We start from the raw sequence: 20,628 nt of genomic DNA on the forward strand, positions 1-20,628 counted from the left end.
TGTGTAGCTGTAGCCTACATCATTCATGTCTCAATACAGTGAAACGCTGAAAACACCACGAGCGTGAGTCACCCGTGCTTGTGTGTGTGTGTGTGTGTGTAGTGGAGCACACATTGAGCGCTCATTCCCAGAGACGCGTAGAACAATTGCAGTCTCTTTTAGCTTTAATATTCATAGACACTAGTCCATTTGATTCATTGTACAGCCCTACTTTTGATTTATTCATTCAAAAATAGCCAAAATCCGTGACGTTCTGCCCTATAGCAAGTTCCATTTGTGACTGGATTCCGCGATTCGATCCGTGTCGCTTCGCAAACACAGACGGGGTGAATTTATGAATGAAAGTGAAAGTTCTGACACAAAACGAAGTTGTTACGTATCCTCACGCTTTTTTAAGTGGGTATACGCAAATCCTTGGCCTTTTCTAGTGGGTATACGGCGTATACCTGCGTATCACGTAGACTACACCACTGGCATATGAGCAGCGCGAGGGCTTTCAGTGCATTCAGTCTCACGTCTCTTCCACACGTCCACTTGAAAGGGATATTACGACACTCATAGATAACCACACATTTCATCCTCTGTTGGAACAAAAGTGTCTAACTTCTGTCAACCTCGTCTATAAGCAAGGACAACAATAAGCAATTTAATTTGAATGAATATCGATTCTGGAATAAAATTATCTAATTTAAAATCGTAAACAAAAAAAATTGCGATAGTTAGGTGAATCTATGTTTTTCTCCCAGCCTTAACACACACACACACACACTCACACACACTCACACACACACACACACACACACACACACACACACACACACACACACACACACACACACACACACACACACACACACACGTTCCTTAAAATGTTTACAAATACATAAAGCACACTCACTCACACACACACACACACACACGCACACTCACACACACACACACTCACACTCACACACACAGACGCACATTGGGTTTTCATGTTTTATGGGGACTTTCCATAGAAATAATGATTTTATATACTGTACAAATTGTATCTTCAATCCCCTAATGCTAACTGATGTATTTTAACAACATGAACTAATGAGTATTTGTATATTTCATATTGACAGCATTATGTTATTATCTCTGGATATAGGCTTAAAGTGTGTCATTGTTCTCTACAGGTTGTATGATTGTGGTGTCACAGATGAAGGTTGTGCTGCTCTGGCTTCAGCTCTGAGATCAAACCCCTCACACCTGAGAGATCTGAATCTGTGTGAGAATAAACTAGGAGACTCAGGAGTGAAGCTGTTTTCTGCTGTACTGGAGAATCCTCACTGTAAACTGGAGATACTGTGGTAAGATCATCTCTACCATAAAGACTCTGAGTGAATAAGGAGTAATATGTAGATAGTGTATTCAATATATCTTTGGCGTAAGCCCCATCCGGTGGTTCAGCGACAGATTCCTGCTTGAGCCGTCAGATCCTGCCGGCGGTAGAAGGCAGCGGTGAGGAGTCTCCCTGAAGAGGAACATTTACATCTTACTATATTATTATCCCCCTAAAGAAAGTAAAACTAACAGTTAAATAAACCGGACGAACTAAAAAACCAGACAACAGATGCAGGATACAGTGAAGAGGGTTTTTAAAGCACAAATGTTTGGTGTAAATGAAGTTGTCTTGTAATGCTTGTGCAAACAGACCCTTGTAAAAGCGTGAGCATTTCCTCAAAATGTGTGTGTGCAGCTGAAAAGAGGGAAGTGGTGTGTGTTTCACCTGAACCAGGACTGTCACCATATCAGATTTATCACTACATGATTATCATGGCCAAAATAAGTAAGGGATAATCCACGGCTAGCCATGCATTAAAGAATTTTAATGCACGACGTAGAGGCGAAGAACCACCCGATGCGAAGCGGAGGAACAAAATTCTTTAATGCATGGCTAGCCGTGGATTATCCCGCTTATACCTTGGTTATTTGTCAAGTTAAAAACAAGTTAAAGCTGTAACTGATGTTTACAGTGTAATTTTTTAACAGACAAATGACAGTTATTTTCTTAAGTTACGGCTCGTTAGTTCTAGCACTCCATCCGCTTTAAATAAAGTAGAGCCATCGGATTGCTTTTATTTGAATGAATTATCACATTTATTTAAATTCATTATTAAAAGAGAGAGACAGAGAACTGAAAGAGAAGGAACAGAGAGAGAGAGAGAGAGAGATGCGTGCGCGAGTTACCCGTGTGCGTCTCTTCTTTAACCCTCTGGGGTCTGAGCTGTTTTCTGGCCCTGGAGGTGTTCTGACATGCTCTGACATTTGTGCTTATTTCTGTTACTAGTGACATTTTCATGGCTAAAGTCTAATTACACTGTATTCAGCACAAACTCTGCTACAATAATATATCAGCAGCATGTATGTAAAAGTTTGTAGTTTTGAGATAATGACATTTATGCGTGGTTTGTGAAAATACCAAAAAATATTGTCACTGAAATAAGGCCATGAAACCCATACTGATTATTTCTTCACAAGACTTTTGAAAATTGTATCACGTAGCCTAGAATATTTGCTCCAAAACTATGTGAAAATCACCCTGACTGCTCATTCAGATAAGACAATATATTGATTTAAAATTTCTAAGACGTGTTTTGTGTGAGAAAGCCATATGCGAAGAGGCGTGATCATCTCATGAATATGTAAGCTTTTAACACCTGAGAAAGACAAAGACACTCCCCTAACTGCCCTATTAGGAGCGATCAGGCCCTGTCATTCAGAGCAACCTTGCACAAAGAATGAGGAGATTTAAAAAAGAATGGCTTTTAGATTGTTTGGATTTATTTACAACACAACATAATCCAAAAATACACAACAAATGACAAAAGAGCACATTGAAAACAATGATCCAAAGACAGAGACCTTTGTGCCATTCCTAAAAACATTGTACATACCTTTCATTTCCAAGGTGTTTGATTTTCACTTTACCATGTTCATGTACAGAGACTCATGTGAATGTTGAAGTCAGCAGGACTCAGTTGCATCTGGTCCCTGAAAGAAAAGAAAAAAAGTGAACATACTGGTATCAAGAGAAACTAGGCCTGCACGATTTTGGGAATAAATGTTAGATTTTTCTGGTTAAAATTGCTTTTTAAAATTCACAGAATACACACACACACACACACACACACACACACACACACAAATGTTTCCAACAATATATAATATAATGAACACCAGGTTTGTTGTGCCTTGTAGGCATAGGCTATGCGCAGTGCTGCATAAAATAATAATAACAATAACCTATAGCAGCCTATAAATCTTCCAAAAGATTTCAGTAACAACTATGCTTGAGAAAAATATATTGATTATCATATGTTACTTCAAATGTTTCCATTCGTTATGATGATATGAAATGAGAAAATAGTAAAAACATAAAGCCTAATGTTTGGTGCGTTTTGCTTTTCAAACGCGATCGCGCTCCAAAATGTGATACATTCAAACCCACAGCGCGCTCCAAAATATGATACATTCCAATGCACATCATGCTCCAAAATATGATGCATTCAAACGCGATCGCGCTCCAAAATATGAAACATTATGGTTACCATATTATACATATCTACGTTTGAGCAGATATCCACAAACAGTATTTAACAGTAAACACGGGTCTAAATATTATAATATTCACCATATATCTAGCAACAGTTCAACTGCAATGTGAAGTTTATGCAACAATACCATAAACTAATAAGTAAGAATTTCTTACCTTACATCTTTCTTGTCTTCAAATCGCGTTCTTCTTTTTCTGAGGTAAATCCAATGTAAGCTCAGACGTGTCTTCCAAACTCGACGAAAAGCAGAGACTTGTGAAGTGTTTTGGTGTTTTGTGTTTGAGGTAACGTGTGAATCTCTTTTGCGCGAGTGGGCGTGGTCAAATTAAAAATAATGAGCAAGCGTTTGAGATACTGGACATCTTGTTGGTTTTATACAAATTACTTAAACAGAGAATATTTGTTTTCAGTTTGAATCCGATCATTTAAAAGTACACACTTAAATGTGCATAAAGGTATATGGCTCATAAATGTGTGACAAGTAGGGGTGTAACGATTCGTTTTAACAACGATTCGATTCGATTCACGATTCATGGTTGTCGATACGATTCAAGGACGATATTGGTTCATTTAGAACGATACGATCCGAAACGATTCAGTGACTTGAAATCGATTCAGTGACTTTCTAGCCAAAAATTATTGTAAGTGAATCAGGTATCAATTAATTATGGATATAAACAAACAAGTAAAACACAAATTAATGTCAAATGCATTCACATTTTATTTTAATAGGTAGGACTGAACGATTATGACAAAAATGATAATTGTTGATTATTCCCTTGAAATTGTAATTGTGATTATTAATTACGATTATCACAACATTGAATGATGTTTTGAATAGTTTGGCTATGGGACCCACATTTCCCCATGGTCATCAAGCCGCGACCCACCTTTTTAGGAATTATATAAGCCTATTATAATACATTTGTTTACACAAAAATTGTTGACACACAAGTTCTGTCCCCCTTTACTTAACAAAAAAAATGTAAGAATATGACAAATACTGATAGTAGGCACTGCGAGGTTAAGCTATTAAATAGCAGTCCCAAACTAGTTTTTGTTAATACAATCTTGGTATGAGCCACCAGAGTCATATAAAAATATACAAAATAACCAGTAAGTGGCATTTTGTTATGGAAACAAACAACAATTAGGCTACCATGGTGATACACAATACTTAGAAGCACTGGTAAAGAAACATGGAAACTGCTCCTGATAAATAGCAACTCACATGGCGTACCAATAACGTAATGTATTGGTATTTTACTTTTATTTCTTAACTTACTAATTTACGACGTTGCATTCTCGTATGACTTTAGTGAAGTGATACAGCGCGCTCCGCCGCATTTGCGCGTGCAGTTGAAGAGTGCGCGCTCCTGCAGTAGCCTATAGCGGCTGAGAGGACAGGAACGTCCGTTTTTCTGAGGTGAGAGACTTTGCGCTGCTTGACTGTTGTTGCGCTGCTGCTGGCCCGTCACGCATGGCGACGACGACACAGATAGGCAGACTGAATCAAGTCACGTTTAACGCCTTTATCATTAAAAGTGCAAAGAAAAAACATCCATATAAAGTCTAACGTGCTTAAATCCAATGCGCTATTTCCTAGTATCGATACAATCGATTCATTACCTTTTAAAACGATATTAGATCGATATATGTCGTCCGGAAGGCCAACTTGCCGAGCACAGATCGATCCAGTTGGATCGTAGGAATATAAATCGATACATCGATGTAGTTGATGAATCGTTACACCCCTAGTGACAAGTATTCGCTGAGTTTTGTTTCAGTTTATAGACGTGCTCAAGAAAAAAATGTTCACTGCGACGGAGAGGCAGAACGCACACCCTGTTTATTTTCTTTATTTTACAAAAGCACAATGTTTTGATTTGATTGTAAGTGGACACATACAAAAGTAGAAATATCACAGATTCTTTTTTTATATTTCTTTTTTCTGTATGACCATAAATGATGGAGTAATTTAAGTTTATTGTACTACAATGTGAAGAAAATCCAGCAAAACTTGGGGGCGCGTTTGCCGACCTCAGAGGGTTAAAGTCTACAGTCCCCTCGTTGCTTAAGCATATAGCTAACTTAATGATTCTTTACTGGGTTTATTAAAATTATTTATGAATGACAGGCAACACTGACAGTGACAAGGCAATCTTTATTTGATCTAATCATGTCATTTATTTAAATGAAGTATGTAGAGTGTGAAATAAAACCGGCGTCTCTAACCACGATTACTATATAAAGACGCATTACATTTATTGAAATGCATTAAATAAAAATAAAAAATTATTATACTAATTGATGTTAAACTCCACATTTCCATTTATCGTGAAGTTAGACATGGAAAAGGGTAGGGTTATTTCAGGTTTAGGCTTGGAGGTGAAATTATGTTTCGCTTTGCTTGTTGAGGTTCTAGATGTCAGTATGTCACTCCATGCCCTCCTCTCTGACAAAGATGGGGCCCAATATGACCCCAAACTCGCCTCGCATCGGTGGCCTGTCACTGACATGATCTGGCGACTTTCTAGTCCTGCATCAGAGAGTCGTCCAACGGCAGTGCTCCGCAAACTATGGTTTGTGTACATTTGTGAGATACCTTCCACCTGAACAACAAGAATTGTCGCTTTTTGTCATTCAACGTCTTCTCCAAGTCTTCTATTTCATCTTGTGCCTGGGCCCATTTCTCAAAATTGCCATATTCACCATACAAATTAAACGATATGCAAAAATCATCCATTTAGCCTACCTAAATAAACGTTTTCATATGTGTCTCTCACTCTGTTTGCAAGTGTAACTGTGTTACTATGGTTACCAATGTTTATAGTAGCGGATTAATTTCGAACTGTAACTGTAATCAAACTGACTGGAACTACCTGTGCATTAAAGGGTTTTACTGCACACCTTCCAGCCAATCAGAATCGAGTATTTAAACAGCCCGTGGTATAACAAACAATAACAATATATCACCATATCTGTGGAAATCTTGAAAAAAATAATAATAATGCTATCAGTCAAATTCATCTTTACTCTGTTTATTTTGTATATTTTTTGAAAAAGAAGAATCACTTCATCACATACAAAAGGAACAATTACACTTAAAGTCCCTGTAAAGTCAAAATTAAGTATGTGTTCTGAGTTTGTCATACCACCAAAAAATGTGTTATTAGCCACCCAGCCCAATTTTAATGATTAAAAAAGCAGCCAAGTAAATAAAATAAGCTATCAAAATCTCGAAAAAATGAGCAGCAGTCTCAGCTCTCAAACGCTGGGGGCGTGTCCGCTGGCTGCGCTGAAACCACGCCCACTCGCGGGAAATATGACTCGCGCATGTCGCGGTGACAACGGGAGGATGAAGGCCGAGGCGGACAGCGGGAGATAGTCGGTTCGGCCCCATTCACCAGTAACAGCAGATTATCAGTGAATTCCAGTTGTCTCCAACGAAAGTAAACTATCCTGATCTCTACAGAGGCAGGTGTGGTGGTGATCATCAGCTCTCCATCAAGGTAACGTTAGCTCTTCACAAGATTAATCCACATCTTCCTGATATGATCATTTTTCGGAAATTTAAATAAGGACACCGATCTGTTTTCTAAGTGATTGCATCCAGGAAATACGCATTTACATGACGAAGGCATAGCCTGAGCCGTGGGCATAGTAGCTAGCAAACTGTAGGCTCATAGTAACTCGTGATTGAGCGCCGATAGGCTTAGTGACTCCGTGCGTCATCAAGTAGGGGCCCAATCAAGCTCAGGGGGTCGCAGTGCGTCATCAATCCCCCGTTTTAGCCCCGCCCAAAAAATCCGGCTCACAGCAATGGTGAAAAACTGTTTAACGGTCTAACTCCACAATTTAGTACTTCACAGTTCTCAGTCTTTGTAATCTGTTTTAGCAATACATTTCTAGCACTTATAATGTGTTTAGAATTTTTTGGTAGAATTGCCTTTACAGGGACTTTAATGCCACCAGTTTGAAATAATGGTAACACTTTATCACAAGTATACAGTAACAAAGACCTTATAAATCATTTGCAAACTATTAGTTTATAGTTAATGAATAGTGTATAATAGTATATAAGCTGAAGTTAATATATTAAGAGACTATATACAAATAGTGAGTTCTTCATTCATTGTCACTGTAATTAACAAAGTGTTATTGTTTAATTAGCTCTTATGTAAAGAGTTAGATAATGCTTTGTTAACAACGTATTAACCATAAATAGTTCTCACTTTAGATTAGGTCACGGAAAATCAGAAAATGTCATTAAGTGCTTTAATACAGGCTTTATTTAATACATTAGTATTAAAAGTTCCTTAAAATGTTTGCAAATACATTAAGCACACACACACACACACACACACTCTCTCTCTCTCTCTCTCTCTCTCTCTCTCTCACACACACATACACACACACACTCTCTCTCTCTCTCTCTCTCTCTCACTCACACACACACACACACTCTCTCTCTCTCTCTCTCACACACACACACACACACACTCTCTCTCTCTCTCACACACACACACACACACACACTAGGGCTGGGACGATACACCTAGACTATGGGGAAAAGTTAAATCATACACTTATACAGACTGTACATGATGTATAAGATGAGTCATATTTACAAAAACAATTCATCACATCTTTCTGAGTTTTATTTCAGAAGCATCATACAGTTCTACATTCTCTTCACTAAATAATTCAATAACAAATACATTTTTTAACAGTCGCTTGTCGACACCTAGTGGTGAAACATTGTAATCGATAAATGCGTTATTTTAAAGGGTTAGTTCACCCAAAAATGAAAATTCTGTCAGTAATTACTCACCCTCATGTTGTTCCAACCGCGTAAGACCTTCGTTCATCTTCGGAACACAAATTAAGATATTCTGATCTGAGAGCTGATCACTTCTCCATAGGCTGCTAGGTGGCCCAAACTTGCTGGCCCAGAAAAGTTATTAAAGAGATCGTTAATATAGTCCAAGTGACTACAGTGGCTCAATCTTAAGTATATCAAGCGACGAGAAACTTTTTGTACGCAAAAACAAACAAAAATACCGACTTTATTCCACTATTCATTTCCTTCTCTCTGGGCCTCGTAGTGTTTTTGCGCAGCGCGTCTGTGTTACACGTCATCACGCATCACACACATGACAAGCGTCGGCCAATAGTGAGCCTACGTGGTGACGTGTAACACAGACGCGCTGCGCAAAAACACTACGTAAACTAACTCGAGGCCCAGAGAGAATGAAATGAATAGTGGAATAAAGTCGTTATTTTTGTTTGTTTTTGCGTACAAAAAGTTTCTCGTCGCTTGATATACTTAAGATTGAACCACTGTAGTCTCTTGGACTATATTAACGATCTCTTTAATAACTTTTCTGGGCCAGCAAGTTTGGGCCACCTAGCAGCCTATGGAGAAGTGATCAGCTCTCAGATTTCATCAAAAATATCTTAATTTGTGTTCCGAAGATGAACGAAGGTCTTACGCGGTTGGAACAACATGAGGGTGAGTAATTACTGACAGAATTTTCATTTTTGGGTGAACTAACCCTTTAAGTTCCAAGATTCTATCAAAAGCTGATTTACTCTATTTTGATCGCTACTGTAGACATCAGTGTTTATATTTGAACTTTAAACTTTTATCCCAGTAATTCTATGATAATTTGAACTATTGTCTCACAGAAATAATGAAACTATTATGAGGTTTAAAAGACCTTTTGTGAAGCTGTTTCATGACGACTCTCTCTGGGTCAGCGGCAGCGCCAACACAGATTTGAATGTTGCGATATGATTTTGTCAAAGGTTTAATAGACAGAGGAATATGAAGAAGAGTGTGTGTGTGTTTGAATGGATATCACAGTATTTTAGAGATGAATGGTGCAGCTCTACTGTCTTATCTCTCTCTCAGCATATGAGCAGCGCGAGGGCTTTCAGTGCATTCAGTCTCACGTCTCTTCCACACGTCCACTTGAAAGTAGGGATGTCCCGATACCACTTTTTCACTTCCGATGAGACAGAGGAATATGAAGTGGGGAATACAGATCTAGTGTACAGATTGGTGAAATGGTCGAGTTCAATGAGGAACAGAATAAAACAACAGTTGATGGAAAAAACAAAGATGAAAATGCAGGTGAAGGGATGAGCAATCAAAACATAAATTCAACTGGTAGTTTGGTTCGTGCTGAAAAGAGAGAAAATCCATGTGTAGATGTTAATGATGGCGAAAATGAAGATGAAGAGAGTTTTCGTTCTAAGTCATCAAAGGTTGTCACAAATGATCCACAAAATACTGGACAGATTTGTTTGTCCCAGTTAACTGATGCAGAGGAGCAAGATGACACGGAAGATGATGACAGGTTTTCAGAGACATCGGATATTCTTTCTCAAATTAGTGAAGACCAATTGTATACTGTAAATGAGGTTAATGATTTCCTGGATGCGACATTTGGGAAAACAATAGAGATAAGTGAATTTTTTCCTGATGCAAAACATTTTTTTGCAATCAGTTTTGAAAATTCAACAGACAGCCACTTATGAGGAACTGAGTAGAAGGAAACGTTTTAGATATAAAAAAAAATTCTAACTAAATTGAGAAGAAAAATGGCCCTTGAAAAAGGTATAACAACTCCTTAATGATTAAATCACTTGGGGTGTTTTCTCTGTTTTTTTCTTTGCTAACCCTTCTTTCTTTCTTTCCTGATCTTTCTTTTCTTCTGATGGGAAGTATTAAGATAGGAACAATTAATATTAATGGAGGAAGGGATGGTAGAAGAAGAGCAGTGTTGAAAGAATATATTGAAAATAAGGATATGGATATAATTTTCTTACAAGAGACACATAGTGACATAGCTAATGAGATAGAATGGAGAAAGTGGTGGGGAGGCCATCTTTTCCTAAGTCATGGCACTAATACGACGGGTGGTGTTGCTATCTTGTTCTCGAAGAGAATTGACATAACTTTTGAATCAAGTGATGAGATCGAGAAGGGTCGAATTCTGGCTGTTCATGCTAAGTTGTTGGGATTTTCTTTTGTCTTTGTTAATGTCTATGCTCCTAATAATGGTGCAGAAAGGATAAAGGTTTTTAAGAATTGTCAAAGTATAATGGGGAGTTATGATAAAAATGCTTGTCTAGTTTTGGGTGGTGACTGGAATTGTACATCAGATTTTAAATTAGACAGAAATGGAGAAGAACCATGCCCTCTTTCTGCTACGTGTTTAAATAATATAATAAGCAATTTTGATTGATGTGATGTTTGGAGATTACAACATCCGGTAGAAAAGCAATATACTTGGTCCAAGTCTTCAAGTGACCACATCAGCTTTGCCAGGTTAGATCGTTTTTATATTAATAAAGACTGGTGTAATAGAATTTTGAAGGCCTGTATTTACCCCAGTGGTTTTTCAGATCATCATTTATGTATGATTGCTTTTAATTTACAAAAGACAAAAGGTCATAGCTATTATTGGCATTTTAATGTAAAATTGTTGCAGGATGCCGCCTTTTGTGAAAAATGTAATTTATTCTGGGCAAAATGGAGAGAGCAAAAGACTGATTTTGATGATGTTGTGCATTGGTGGGATGTAGGAAAAGCGCACATCAGGATCTTTTGTCAAAATTATACAGCTAATGCAAGTTATTGTTTTAAAAAAACTGTTATGGAACTGGAAGATGAAATCAAATCAATTGAAAGAAGTCTATTTAACCAAAATGGTGAATCAACTGAAAGACTGAATGAAAAAAAGGAAGCCTTGTCCTCACTTTTTCATGAGCGGGCTAAGGGAGCTTTAATAAGAGCTCGTTTCCTCTCTCTGAGAGAGATGGATGCACCAAGTTCTTTCTTTTTTAGTTTTGAGAAATGGGAAGGAGCGCGCAAGTCAATGCTACATCTAAAGAAATCAGATGGAACTGTGACAACTAATCCTAAAGAAATGAGGACAATGGCTATTGATTTCTATACAGAACTTTTTTCGGATGGTCCGTGTGACATTGGCTGTATGGAGGATCTCTTTAAAGATTTACCAAAGTTGACTGATACACAGAGGAATCAACTGGAGGTTGAAATGGACATTGATGAAGTAACAAAGGCTGTTAATCAGCTATCTAATGGACGCGCACCGGGGATTGATGGACTTCCAGACGAATTTTATAAACAGTTTTGTGGCTTATTAAAAGATGATTTGTTTGATGTTTTTAAATCATCTTATAAGAAAAAAGAGTTACCAACAAGCTGTAAAAGAGCCATTTTGTCTTTGTTACCAAAGAAAGGTGATCTTGGTCTTTTAAAGAACTGGAGACCGATGGCAATTTTGTGTACTGACTATAAAATCTTAGCGAAATGTCTTTCAAATAGATTGAAATTGTATTTAGAATATATAGTAAATGAGTATCAATCTTATTGTATTCCTAACAGAACCATAATGGATAACATTTTTCTTGTTCGTGATATCATTGATATTGCAAAAAGGAATGGTGACAATATTGGAATATTTGCAATTGATCAAGAGAAGGCATTTGATCGAGTCAGTCACTTTTATTGTTAGTTCCCTTAAAGCTTTTTGTTTTGGTGATCTTTTTATTTCATGGATTAAACTGTTGTATTCTGATGTTTCTACATTGTTGAAGGTTGGAGGAGGACTAAGTCAACCAGTGTCAGTACGTAGAGGGATTCGACAAGGTTGCCCTTTGTCAGGGATGTTATATTCTTTAGCCATCGAACCTTTGCTTCGTCAATTGGGGATAAATTTAGATGGCCTGCTAATTCAAGAACAAAAAGTGAAACCTAAGTTTTCTGCCTATGCTGATGACGTTACCGTGTTTATCAAAAGCAAAAGAGATGTGGTTGTTTTAGAAGAAGTTTTAAAGAAGTACGAAAATGCCTCCTTAGCAAAGGTAAACTGGGGAAAAAGTGAAGGTTTTATTTGAGGGAATTGGTCTGAAGAAGAGCCACCAGTTTTACCAGGAGGTGTGAAATGGGGTAAAGAAGGTTTGAAAATATTGGGTATTTATTTAGGAACTGACAACTATATTCAGAAGAACTGGGAAGGAATGTATGATAAGATGTGTGACCGTTTGTCACGGTGGACATGGATCCTGCCTCAGTTATCTTTCAGAGGGAGAGTCTTGGTGGTTAACAATTTGGCTGCTTCAGCACTTTGGCACAAACTAAATGTGTTGAATCCACCTGATGAAGTAGTTTATTTACTACAAAAGAAAATAAATGATTTCTTTTGGTCCGGTCAGCACTGGGTAAAATCTGCTATTTTATATTTACCAGTCAGTGAAGGTGGACAAGGCCTAATAGATATAAAGAGCAGAATCAAGGCTTTCAGGCTCCAGACTGCACAGAAGTTGCTGTACTCTGAAAAAATCTGTTGGGCTGATACAGCTTGTTCCTTATTACGTAGTATGAATTGTTTTAAATATGATTTTAATCTGTTTTTAATCAGTCTGAAAGATATGGAATGGACTGATTCTTTTCCGTTTTGAAAGTGTGGAATTCTGGCTTTCAAGTGAAGAGAGACCCAAACCTTGAAGGTTGAACCACTCTTTAACAATCCCCTAATACAAGCAAATGTGTTGAAAATGAGAAGTTTGCAAACATCAATGGTGAGAGCAGAATGCACATGTGTGTCTGATCTAAAGAATGGAAATGAGTGGAAAAGTCCCCAAGAACTGTGTAGTTTGACGGGGATTTAAGTCTGTGAGATTTATGGATAAAGTAATGAAGGAAATTCTTTCAGTTCTTCCTTCTATCTACAGACAAAGTATACTAGAAAATCGTTGTGGTGAACAAGAGGATGAAATGAGAGAAAGTTTTCCAAAACTTCAGATTTCAATGATAATAGATGAAAAGCCTGAGAAGGAATCACTTCTTGTTTTCTGTATACCTGAACTGAATTTGTTTGAAGACGTTTCAAAGAAAGCCTTGTATTTATCATGTGTGAAAGTCTCTCATCAATCTGAGCTGAAGGAATGTAAAGAATCAAAGTGGTTGGAGGTGATTGGCCAGGGCTCTTCTCCTAGGAGATGTTGGAGATCTTTATATAAATCACCTATAGAAAAACGCACTGCAGATCTTCAGTGGAGGATTGTGCATTCGGCAATTGCAACTAACAGATACTTGACACGTGTTGACCCCACTGTGGGGAAGGAATGTATCTTTTGTGCTCATGAAGAAACTTTGAAGCATCTATTTTTAGATTGTTCTAGGCTAAATGGTTTGTTTCGTGGCTTAGAGCACTTGGGGAAGATATGGATGAAAATATATTTATATTTGGGCCAAAATATGTTGCAACAGATAAAAAAAGAATTTCCTTAATCAATTTTTTAATTGGTGAAGCAAAGCTGGCAATATGGATTACAAGGAAAAATAAGCGGAAAGTCAGCGGGAGAACTGAACCTGAACTTATTTTAAAGGCTTTTGTATCTGCAAGGATTAAAGCAGAATTTGCTTTTTTTAAATGAACAAAAAATGTGGTTGCTTTCAATGAGTTTTGGGGACAGGCAGAAGTGTTGTGTGTGGTTGACCAAGAGGACATTTTATTCCTAAATTTGTAAAAATAAATTGTTTTTTATTTTATTTTTATTTTTGAATGTACATGTTTTTTTTAGGTTAATGTACATATGTTATATGTGATGAGGCCAAAATTGTTTGGCAATATTTAAAAAAAAAGTTTTGACTAATCTTTAGTGAATAAAGAGTTGTTCAAGTCAAGTCTCTCTCTCTCTCTCTCTCTCTCTCTCTCTCTCTCTCTCTCTCTCTCTCTCTCTCTCTCTCTCTCTCTCTCTCTCTCTCTCTCTCACTCACACACACACACACACACACACACACATATTTATTTTATGTCATTAAAGTCTTTAAATGTTCGCCGGTTCCCGCCTCCTTCTTCCCATAACAACGAACTGCGTTACACTGGTGCTGAAACCCGGGAAGGAAGAAGGAGGCGGGAACCGGCGAACATTTAAAGACTTTAATGACATAAAATAAATCAACAACAAAACGAAAGCAAAAGGCCGCAGCCTCACGGACGACTGCTGTCACACAATAAAACATAAAAACCACAACATAACTCCAGGGCTGTCCTCTCTCGCTCTTCACTGTCGTCGCTCCTCCTTTATGCTTCCGCTCCTCCGTGAGAGATACGAGACTGGTGCGTCGCGCAGGAGTCGCTCATCAGTAATCACTCCACCGGCCTCGTGCCGCTCTCTCACGGCCCTCGGCCTCGTCCTGCTCGCCACACTAATATTCAAGCATTTAGGCGATGGTTTAAGCTAGATTTCCCCATGGTTTGTGTTGGATAGGTATCGGATCATATTTTTTTCTCCCCTCCGATCTCCGATCTAGCGTTCTGGGCCAGTATCGGCACGATACCGATGACGTGGATCGGATCGGGACATCCCTACTTGAAAGGGATATTACATCACTCAACACTCATAGATAACCACACATTTCATCCCCTGTTGGAACAAAAGTGGCTAACTTCTGTCAACCTCGTCTATAAGCAAGGACAAAAATAATGCAATTTAGTCAGTGTCAGTCTCAGTCTCAGTCTCAGTCTCAGTGTCAGTAGCCGCGTTTCCACTGCCAGGGCTTTAAACTGGCCGTGCCGGGCTAATAGCACCGGGCCTGCGTTTCCACTGTCGGGCCAGAAGCTCCACAGCGCTTCACTAAAACACGCCCGTAACACGCCTCTCTGGAACAACGTCACACTAACCCATTCACCAACAAATGGAAGTTTTATCAGAAAACTAATCAGAAATCACTGGAAACAGCGTTGAAAACAAACATGATAAAAGCGGCCGTTTGCTGGCATTTTTGTTGTTTACTTGAATATTTAAAACCCAAGCATCGATGTTTTACCACGGGTTTACAATAAAAAGTGATACATTGATCATAATGAATTAATCTATGTCAAAATTGCACATTAGTCACTCAGAAATAAATTACCGTTAGGTCTATTTCACAAAAGAAAGAGGACACACTTACTTCTTCAGTCGCGTCTGTTACTGTTTATCTGGTAGTTACAGGACATATTTACATCACATTTAGAAAGAATGATAATTTCTACAAATATATGCCACCAAAAATACGACCTGAGGAGCTTTAGCACTCTCTCGACTCCCATACAGATATTTTCAGTCAGAGAAACAGAGGAAGCTCCCGAAAAAAAAGTTGCTTTATTTTATGATAGTCCGGTATAAAGAGACGAGACGTAGGCTAGAGTTCTCAACGGGCCTGAAAATTACAACCCGACCCGACCCGGCCCGTGGCTTTTAAAGCCCGGACCCGATGTAACCCGACACATCAACATGAATTATCTGCCCGAACCCGACCCGCGGCGGATTTTTTTTTTCTCATACACGTATTATCATGACCAGCAGACGGGAATTCAAATCAACCTTTAATGTTCACGCCTTTTAACAATACAAACAACTGAAACAATAAACTTTAAATAAATAGGCTGTAGTAGCGACGGTGAATTCACCTGCGGCAAGTTTACTTTCCACCAACTCCATCTTCTTCTCCAGGCTAAAGGCGTGCACGCAGCGGCGTCTGCCCCCACCCCTCTCCATGATGCACGTTGCTCGCAGCAGCCAGACTTTCTTTACGGTGAACAGCAGCGATGATTAATAAATGTTTTTTGTTTTTTTTACTGAGCGGAAAAGATTAAGCCCGAGGTCCGACCCGACCCGAGTCATTTGCTTATATTTTTGACCCGAACCCGCGGGTCCCGTCGGGTTTGTCGGGCCGACCCGACCCGTTGAGAACTCTAACGTAGGCTACTGACAGATAAAAAAAAAACATGATTGTGATAGCCTTTATGATTGGTCTGATTTCTTCAAGCGTATGTTTTTTTTACTATGCGTATCTTCAAGCGTTTACTATGTTTACTATGGTAATGGTTAGCGCGCATAGTCTTTTGCATCACAAACACAAGGCATTCAAACATGAACGCGAGTTAAATTATTTTAAAAGTCTTTAATGCTGACAGAATCATCCGGCGCTGCCGTCTCCCGACTCAGGTAAACTCCGCCTCTGTTCGTAACCACTCCTCTAGCCCGAGCTGGCCCGCTCTGGCCCAAGGTATTCGACGGGCCAGAAATCCTGGCCGCTGGCCCCGAGTAAGCCCCGATCAAGCCCCGGAAGTGACAGTGGAAATGCGACTGGCCCTGGCACGCACTAGCACGGCCCAGCCCTGGCCCGACAGTGGAAACGCGGCTAGTGTCAGTATCAGTGTCAGTATCAGTGTCAGTATCGATTCTGGAATAAGGAAAATCTATTTTAAAATCGTACACACACACACACACACACACACACACACACACACACACACGTTCCTTAAAATGTTTACAAATACATTAAGCACACTCACACACATATACATATACATATACACACACACACACGTTGGGTTTCCATGTTTTATAGGGTCTTTCCATAAAAATAATGTTTTTTATACTGTACATTCTGTCCCCTAATCCTTATATATTTTATTTTTAAGTGGTCATGTTTATCTCTGGATATAGGCTTAATGTGTGTCATTGTTCTCTACAGGTTGAGTGAGTGTGGTGTCACAGATGAAGGTTGTGCTGCTCTGGCTTCAGCTCTGAGATCAAACCCCTCACACCTGAGAGAACTGAATCTGTCTGTGAATAACATAGGAGACTCAGGAGTGAAGCTGCTGAAGGATCTGGAGGATGATCCACATTATAAACTGGAGACACTAGAGTAAGAATAGTTTTTAACGATTTGTGTAGTGTAATGATCATTTCTGCTGGTTCTGTATCAGCTGTCCGTTGTGTGAAAGTGACCTTTCATGTGCTTTTGATTTTGTAAAGTGACTTTGAGCATCAGACAAAAGCTATATTAAAAAGCTTTTAAAAAGCTATGTTTGAGAATGAATTAATATAGATTATCTAGTTAGTTTTCTTATGAAAAGTTGTGACAGACGTAATATCTCATACTGCATATGTGACTGTGTGTCTGTTTTATTTTAGGTATTAGATGACAGTCTGATCTTCTGATGATCATCTGATGGTGAATAAGGATCCACTACAGAGACTCACAGTCAACAGAGTCACCAGAGACTGAAGATACAGTGACTTCACTGTTATAAATTAAGACTTCATTTAGATTTCAACGATCCTCTGCCAGACCTGATGAGGCGACAGTGAAACACCTTTTATTTCACAGCAGCAGATTACAGTTTCTCATTCATATATTAACCATTTTATTTGTATAAATGCACAGTATAAGTTCAAAAAGGTTGGAGTTTTGTTTGTCTGTTGTTAGTCTGTAGTGGAGATAGCGTGGGTGCGGCCGCCCCAGGGCCCCGGGCCAATAAGGGGCCCCTCAAACGCCGCCGATCTTGCGTCGCTGGACAGGAACGGGGTCAGACGCCACTTCAAAGTAGATATTTATTTTTACATTCTCAATGTTTTTGTGGGACAGTTTTTGAAAGTCGATGTTCAGACTTAAAAAAAATGGCCAAACTGTTCGCAGTGCTCTGCCCAAAGCGGTTTGAGCGCCCTGATGCTGAGGAGAACATGCTTGAGCTGGCCCGGTTCTACTCAGAAGACATGCCCAAGCCAGAAGACGCAGTGGAGGAGTTTCACTCTTTTCGTGCATTGTATTCAGAGTTAAAGATGGATCTCACCACCAACGTCGTCCTGCCATTCCTCACTGCCAACGACATGGATAGAGCATGGTACAATAATGTACAGTATGTGAAAAATAATGTGTTTTTTGAACATTAAAGCATGGTAACATTCTATTACACCAAATATACCAAATAATGCTCTTTGAAAATAGCATCATATGACCCTTTTAAAACAGCATGAATCATGATAGGGGCAGTTTAAGACACTAGAGCTTGTGTTCATGTAATGGTCAGATAAATTCTGTGTTAGGAGCTTTGGGTTCACTGACCCACAAACAGGCTCCGCCCACTCTGACCACTCCTCTACCACCCCGTCCCTCATGGGTGTGGCCTGTAAGCTCCTCCCCCTCGCTGTCCAATGGACTCACACACAGACCCACTGCAGAACCGCTGGTCGGGCCTGAGCACAGGTGAGACACACACACAAACCAGTCTTCCAGTCATATAGATATTCAGTGTAAATAGCTGTTGTGTGTGTGCGTGTGTCGAGTCTGCGTCCATCAGCAAAGGTCGAAGGTCAGCAGCTGCAGGGTTTGATTGAAGGAAACAAACGAAAAATAATATGTAATGAGTTAGCTCAAAGGGGAAATATTAATAACTCATAACTTTTTAATGATTAATTGTTAATATTTGGGACAGTTAATTGGATTAACTTGATAGCTAAATTAATATTACAATCAATTAATCAGTTCGTCCAACAAACTCTTTTGATTATTCATTTATTTTAAGAAAAGCGTATCTTTCATGGCAACCGAAAAATAATTATTTCTTAGCATGTACGGCGCTTAGAGCATGAAACAAGATCAAGATCGTAAAATGGACTTTGTTGCAAGCAGAGAATCAGAACCAAATACATATTGTGCACAAGTTTTATTAACTAAATCACAAACATAACTAAACTAAACAAACATACATACATTCATACATACATGCATTGGTAAAATGGTGACCCAGCTAACAATTTTACGTTCTGGGAACGTTAGTTTTTGGTTCCCAGAACGTTCCCGGAATGTTCCCAAGAACGTTCCCTATTGGTTAGCCAGGAAAGTTTTCTTTACGTTAATAGAACGTTCCCTATAGGTTAGGGGAACGTTCCCGGAAGGTTCTCGGAATGTTCCCGGAAGGTTCTCCTAACGTCTACACATCCTGATATGCCTGTACACAAATTAGGTCTACAAACAACATATTCTACATTGTTTATTGTTCAAACACTTAAAAATCCTATGAATATATTATTACAATAAATTGAATTTACAGAAACTATCATTAATAAGTAAATCAATCAGTTTGTATTAAATAAATAAATCAGCACACAATCCATGTTTTTGTTGATTGTTTAATTATCAACCTAAAATAAGTCATCAAAAACAGCGTTAGCAAAATGTATTCAGGAACAGTAATTTACATTTAATATTTCAAACATGAAAATATTTCAATAAATAAAACTGCACAAACATTTTAATTAAAACTATCTTTTTGCAAACTGTAGCCTATAACTTAGAACAAAATTGAAAAAGTCTTAATTTATATACAATATACATGAATGTGCCAATCTTCACTCCGCTCAAAACATTTAAACTCCCAAAACCATCTGCAAATTTAACAAGAAAATAAAAAGACAACGCGTTACATGTACACACAATCCCATGCCAAAATTCAAGCCCTGTAATGGCATTAAAATTATTCCTGAGCAAATGAAAAGAGTGAGGTGGGATTGTGTGTCACAAGCTGTAGGAGATATGAGAGCACGAGCGCTGCTGGTATCGTGTATTTATTCAGATATTTCAGCATCAATGTGTATAGAAAAATTTATATATTTGAAAACACTACATTGCATTTATTTATATTGCACTATTTATTATTTCAGACTACAAATCAAAAAAGGAATGTTTTATATAGGGGTAAGGATACCCATTAAGCCTATGTACCCTTTAAGCCCACTTTCAACTCTGAAGTCAAATAAAAAAACAGAGAAAATAATATTCAAGTCTAGTGAACTCTGACCTGCGAATTCGCTCTACATATAACGTATAAAGTCTCACCTCCAATGAAGAATTTGAAAACCTGTAACTGCTGTGTTTATGAGAGAGAAAGAGAAAAAAAAGTTTGAAACTACTATCAATTTTTTTTTTTATCTCTGTGACTTTACACCTACAAATTCCACTGTCACAGGTGCTCAGTTTTGCTATAATAATGCCCTCACAGAACATGGTAATAATCAGCCATCCATTCAAAAGCAAAGGTCGGTGTAGTTTACAGGAACATCTGTCCAGGCCAACATCTGATGCCTTGATGCCTTCCGCTGGGATCCCAGAAAACCTGAAAAAAAAAAAATATATATTACAGTTCAAAATCTATCATACATACATCTC

General features: G+C 38.5%; 2 protein-coding genes and 1 long non-coding RNA gene across 4 annotated transcripts in view; 1 reads left to right on the plus strand and 2 right to left on the minus strand.

The window, feature by feature from the left end:
* Window positions 1–20,574, plus strand: part of LOC309505771 (uncharacterized protein) — a gene marked incomplete at its 5' end in the record, with an annotated part of 34,274 nt that extends 13,700 nt beyond the window's left edge. The window contains 3 exons of the mRNA XM_082179230.1: window positions 1,164–1,337; window positions 17,152–17,325; window positions 17,609–20,574. Coding sequence (XP_082035356.1) covers window positions 1,164–1,337; window positions 17,152–17,325; window positions 17,609–17,621 — 361 coding nt within the window. The 3' untranslated portion in view covers window positions 17,622–20,574. The remainder of the gene's footprint in view (window positions 1–1,163; window positions 1,338–17,151; window positions 17,326–17,608) is intronic.
* Window positions 1–20,628, minus strand: part of LOC309506213 (uncharacterized protein) — a 415,585-nt gene that overhangs the window by 260,923 nt on the left and 134,034 nt on the right. The window lies entirely within an intron of this gene.
* On the minus strand, window positions 5,861–9,099 carry LOC309506527. The gene is made up of 2 exons (XR_014208837.1): window positions 7,546–9,099; window positions 5,861–6,687 (listed from the first exon to the last, which is right to left on the minus strand). It is a non-coding gene; the product is annotated as an uncharacterized lncRNA (long non-coding RNA).

This window comes from Leuciscus leuciscus (assembly GCF_965113295.1).
Source record: "Leuciscus leuciscus genome assembly, chromosome: 9".
Taxonomy (NCBI): domain Eukaryota; kingdom Metazoa; phylum Chordata; class Actinopteri; order Cypriniformes; family Leuciscidae; genus Leuciscus; species Leuciscus leuciscus.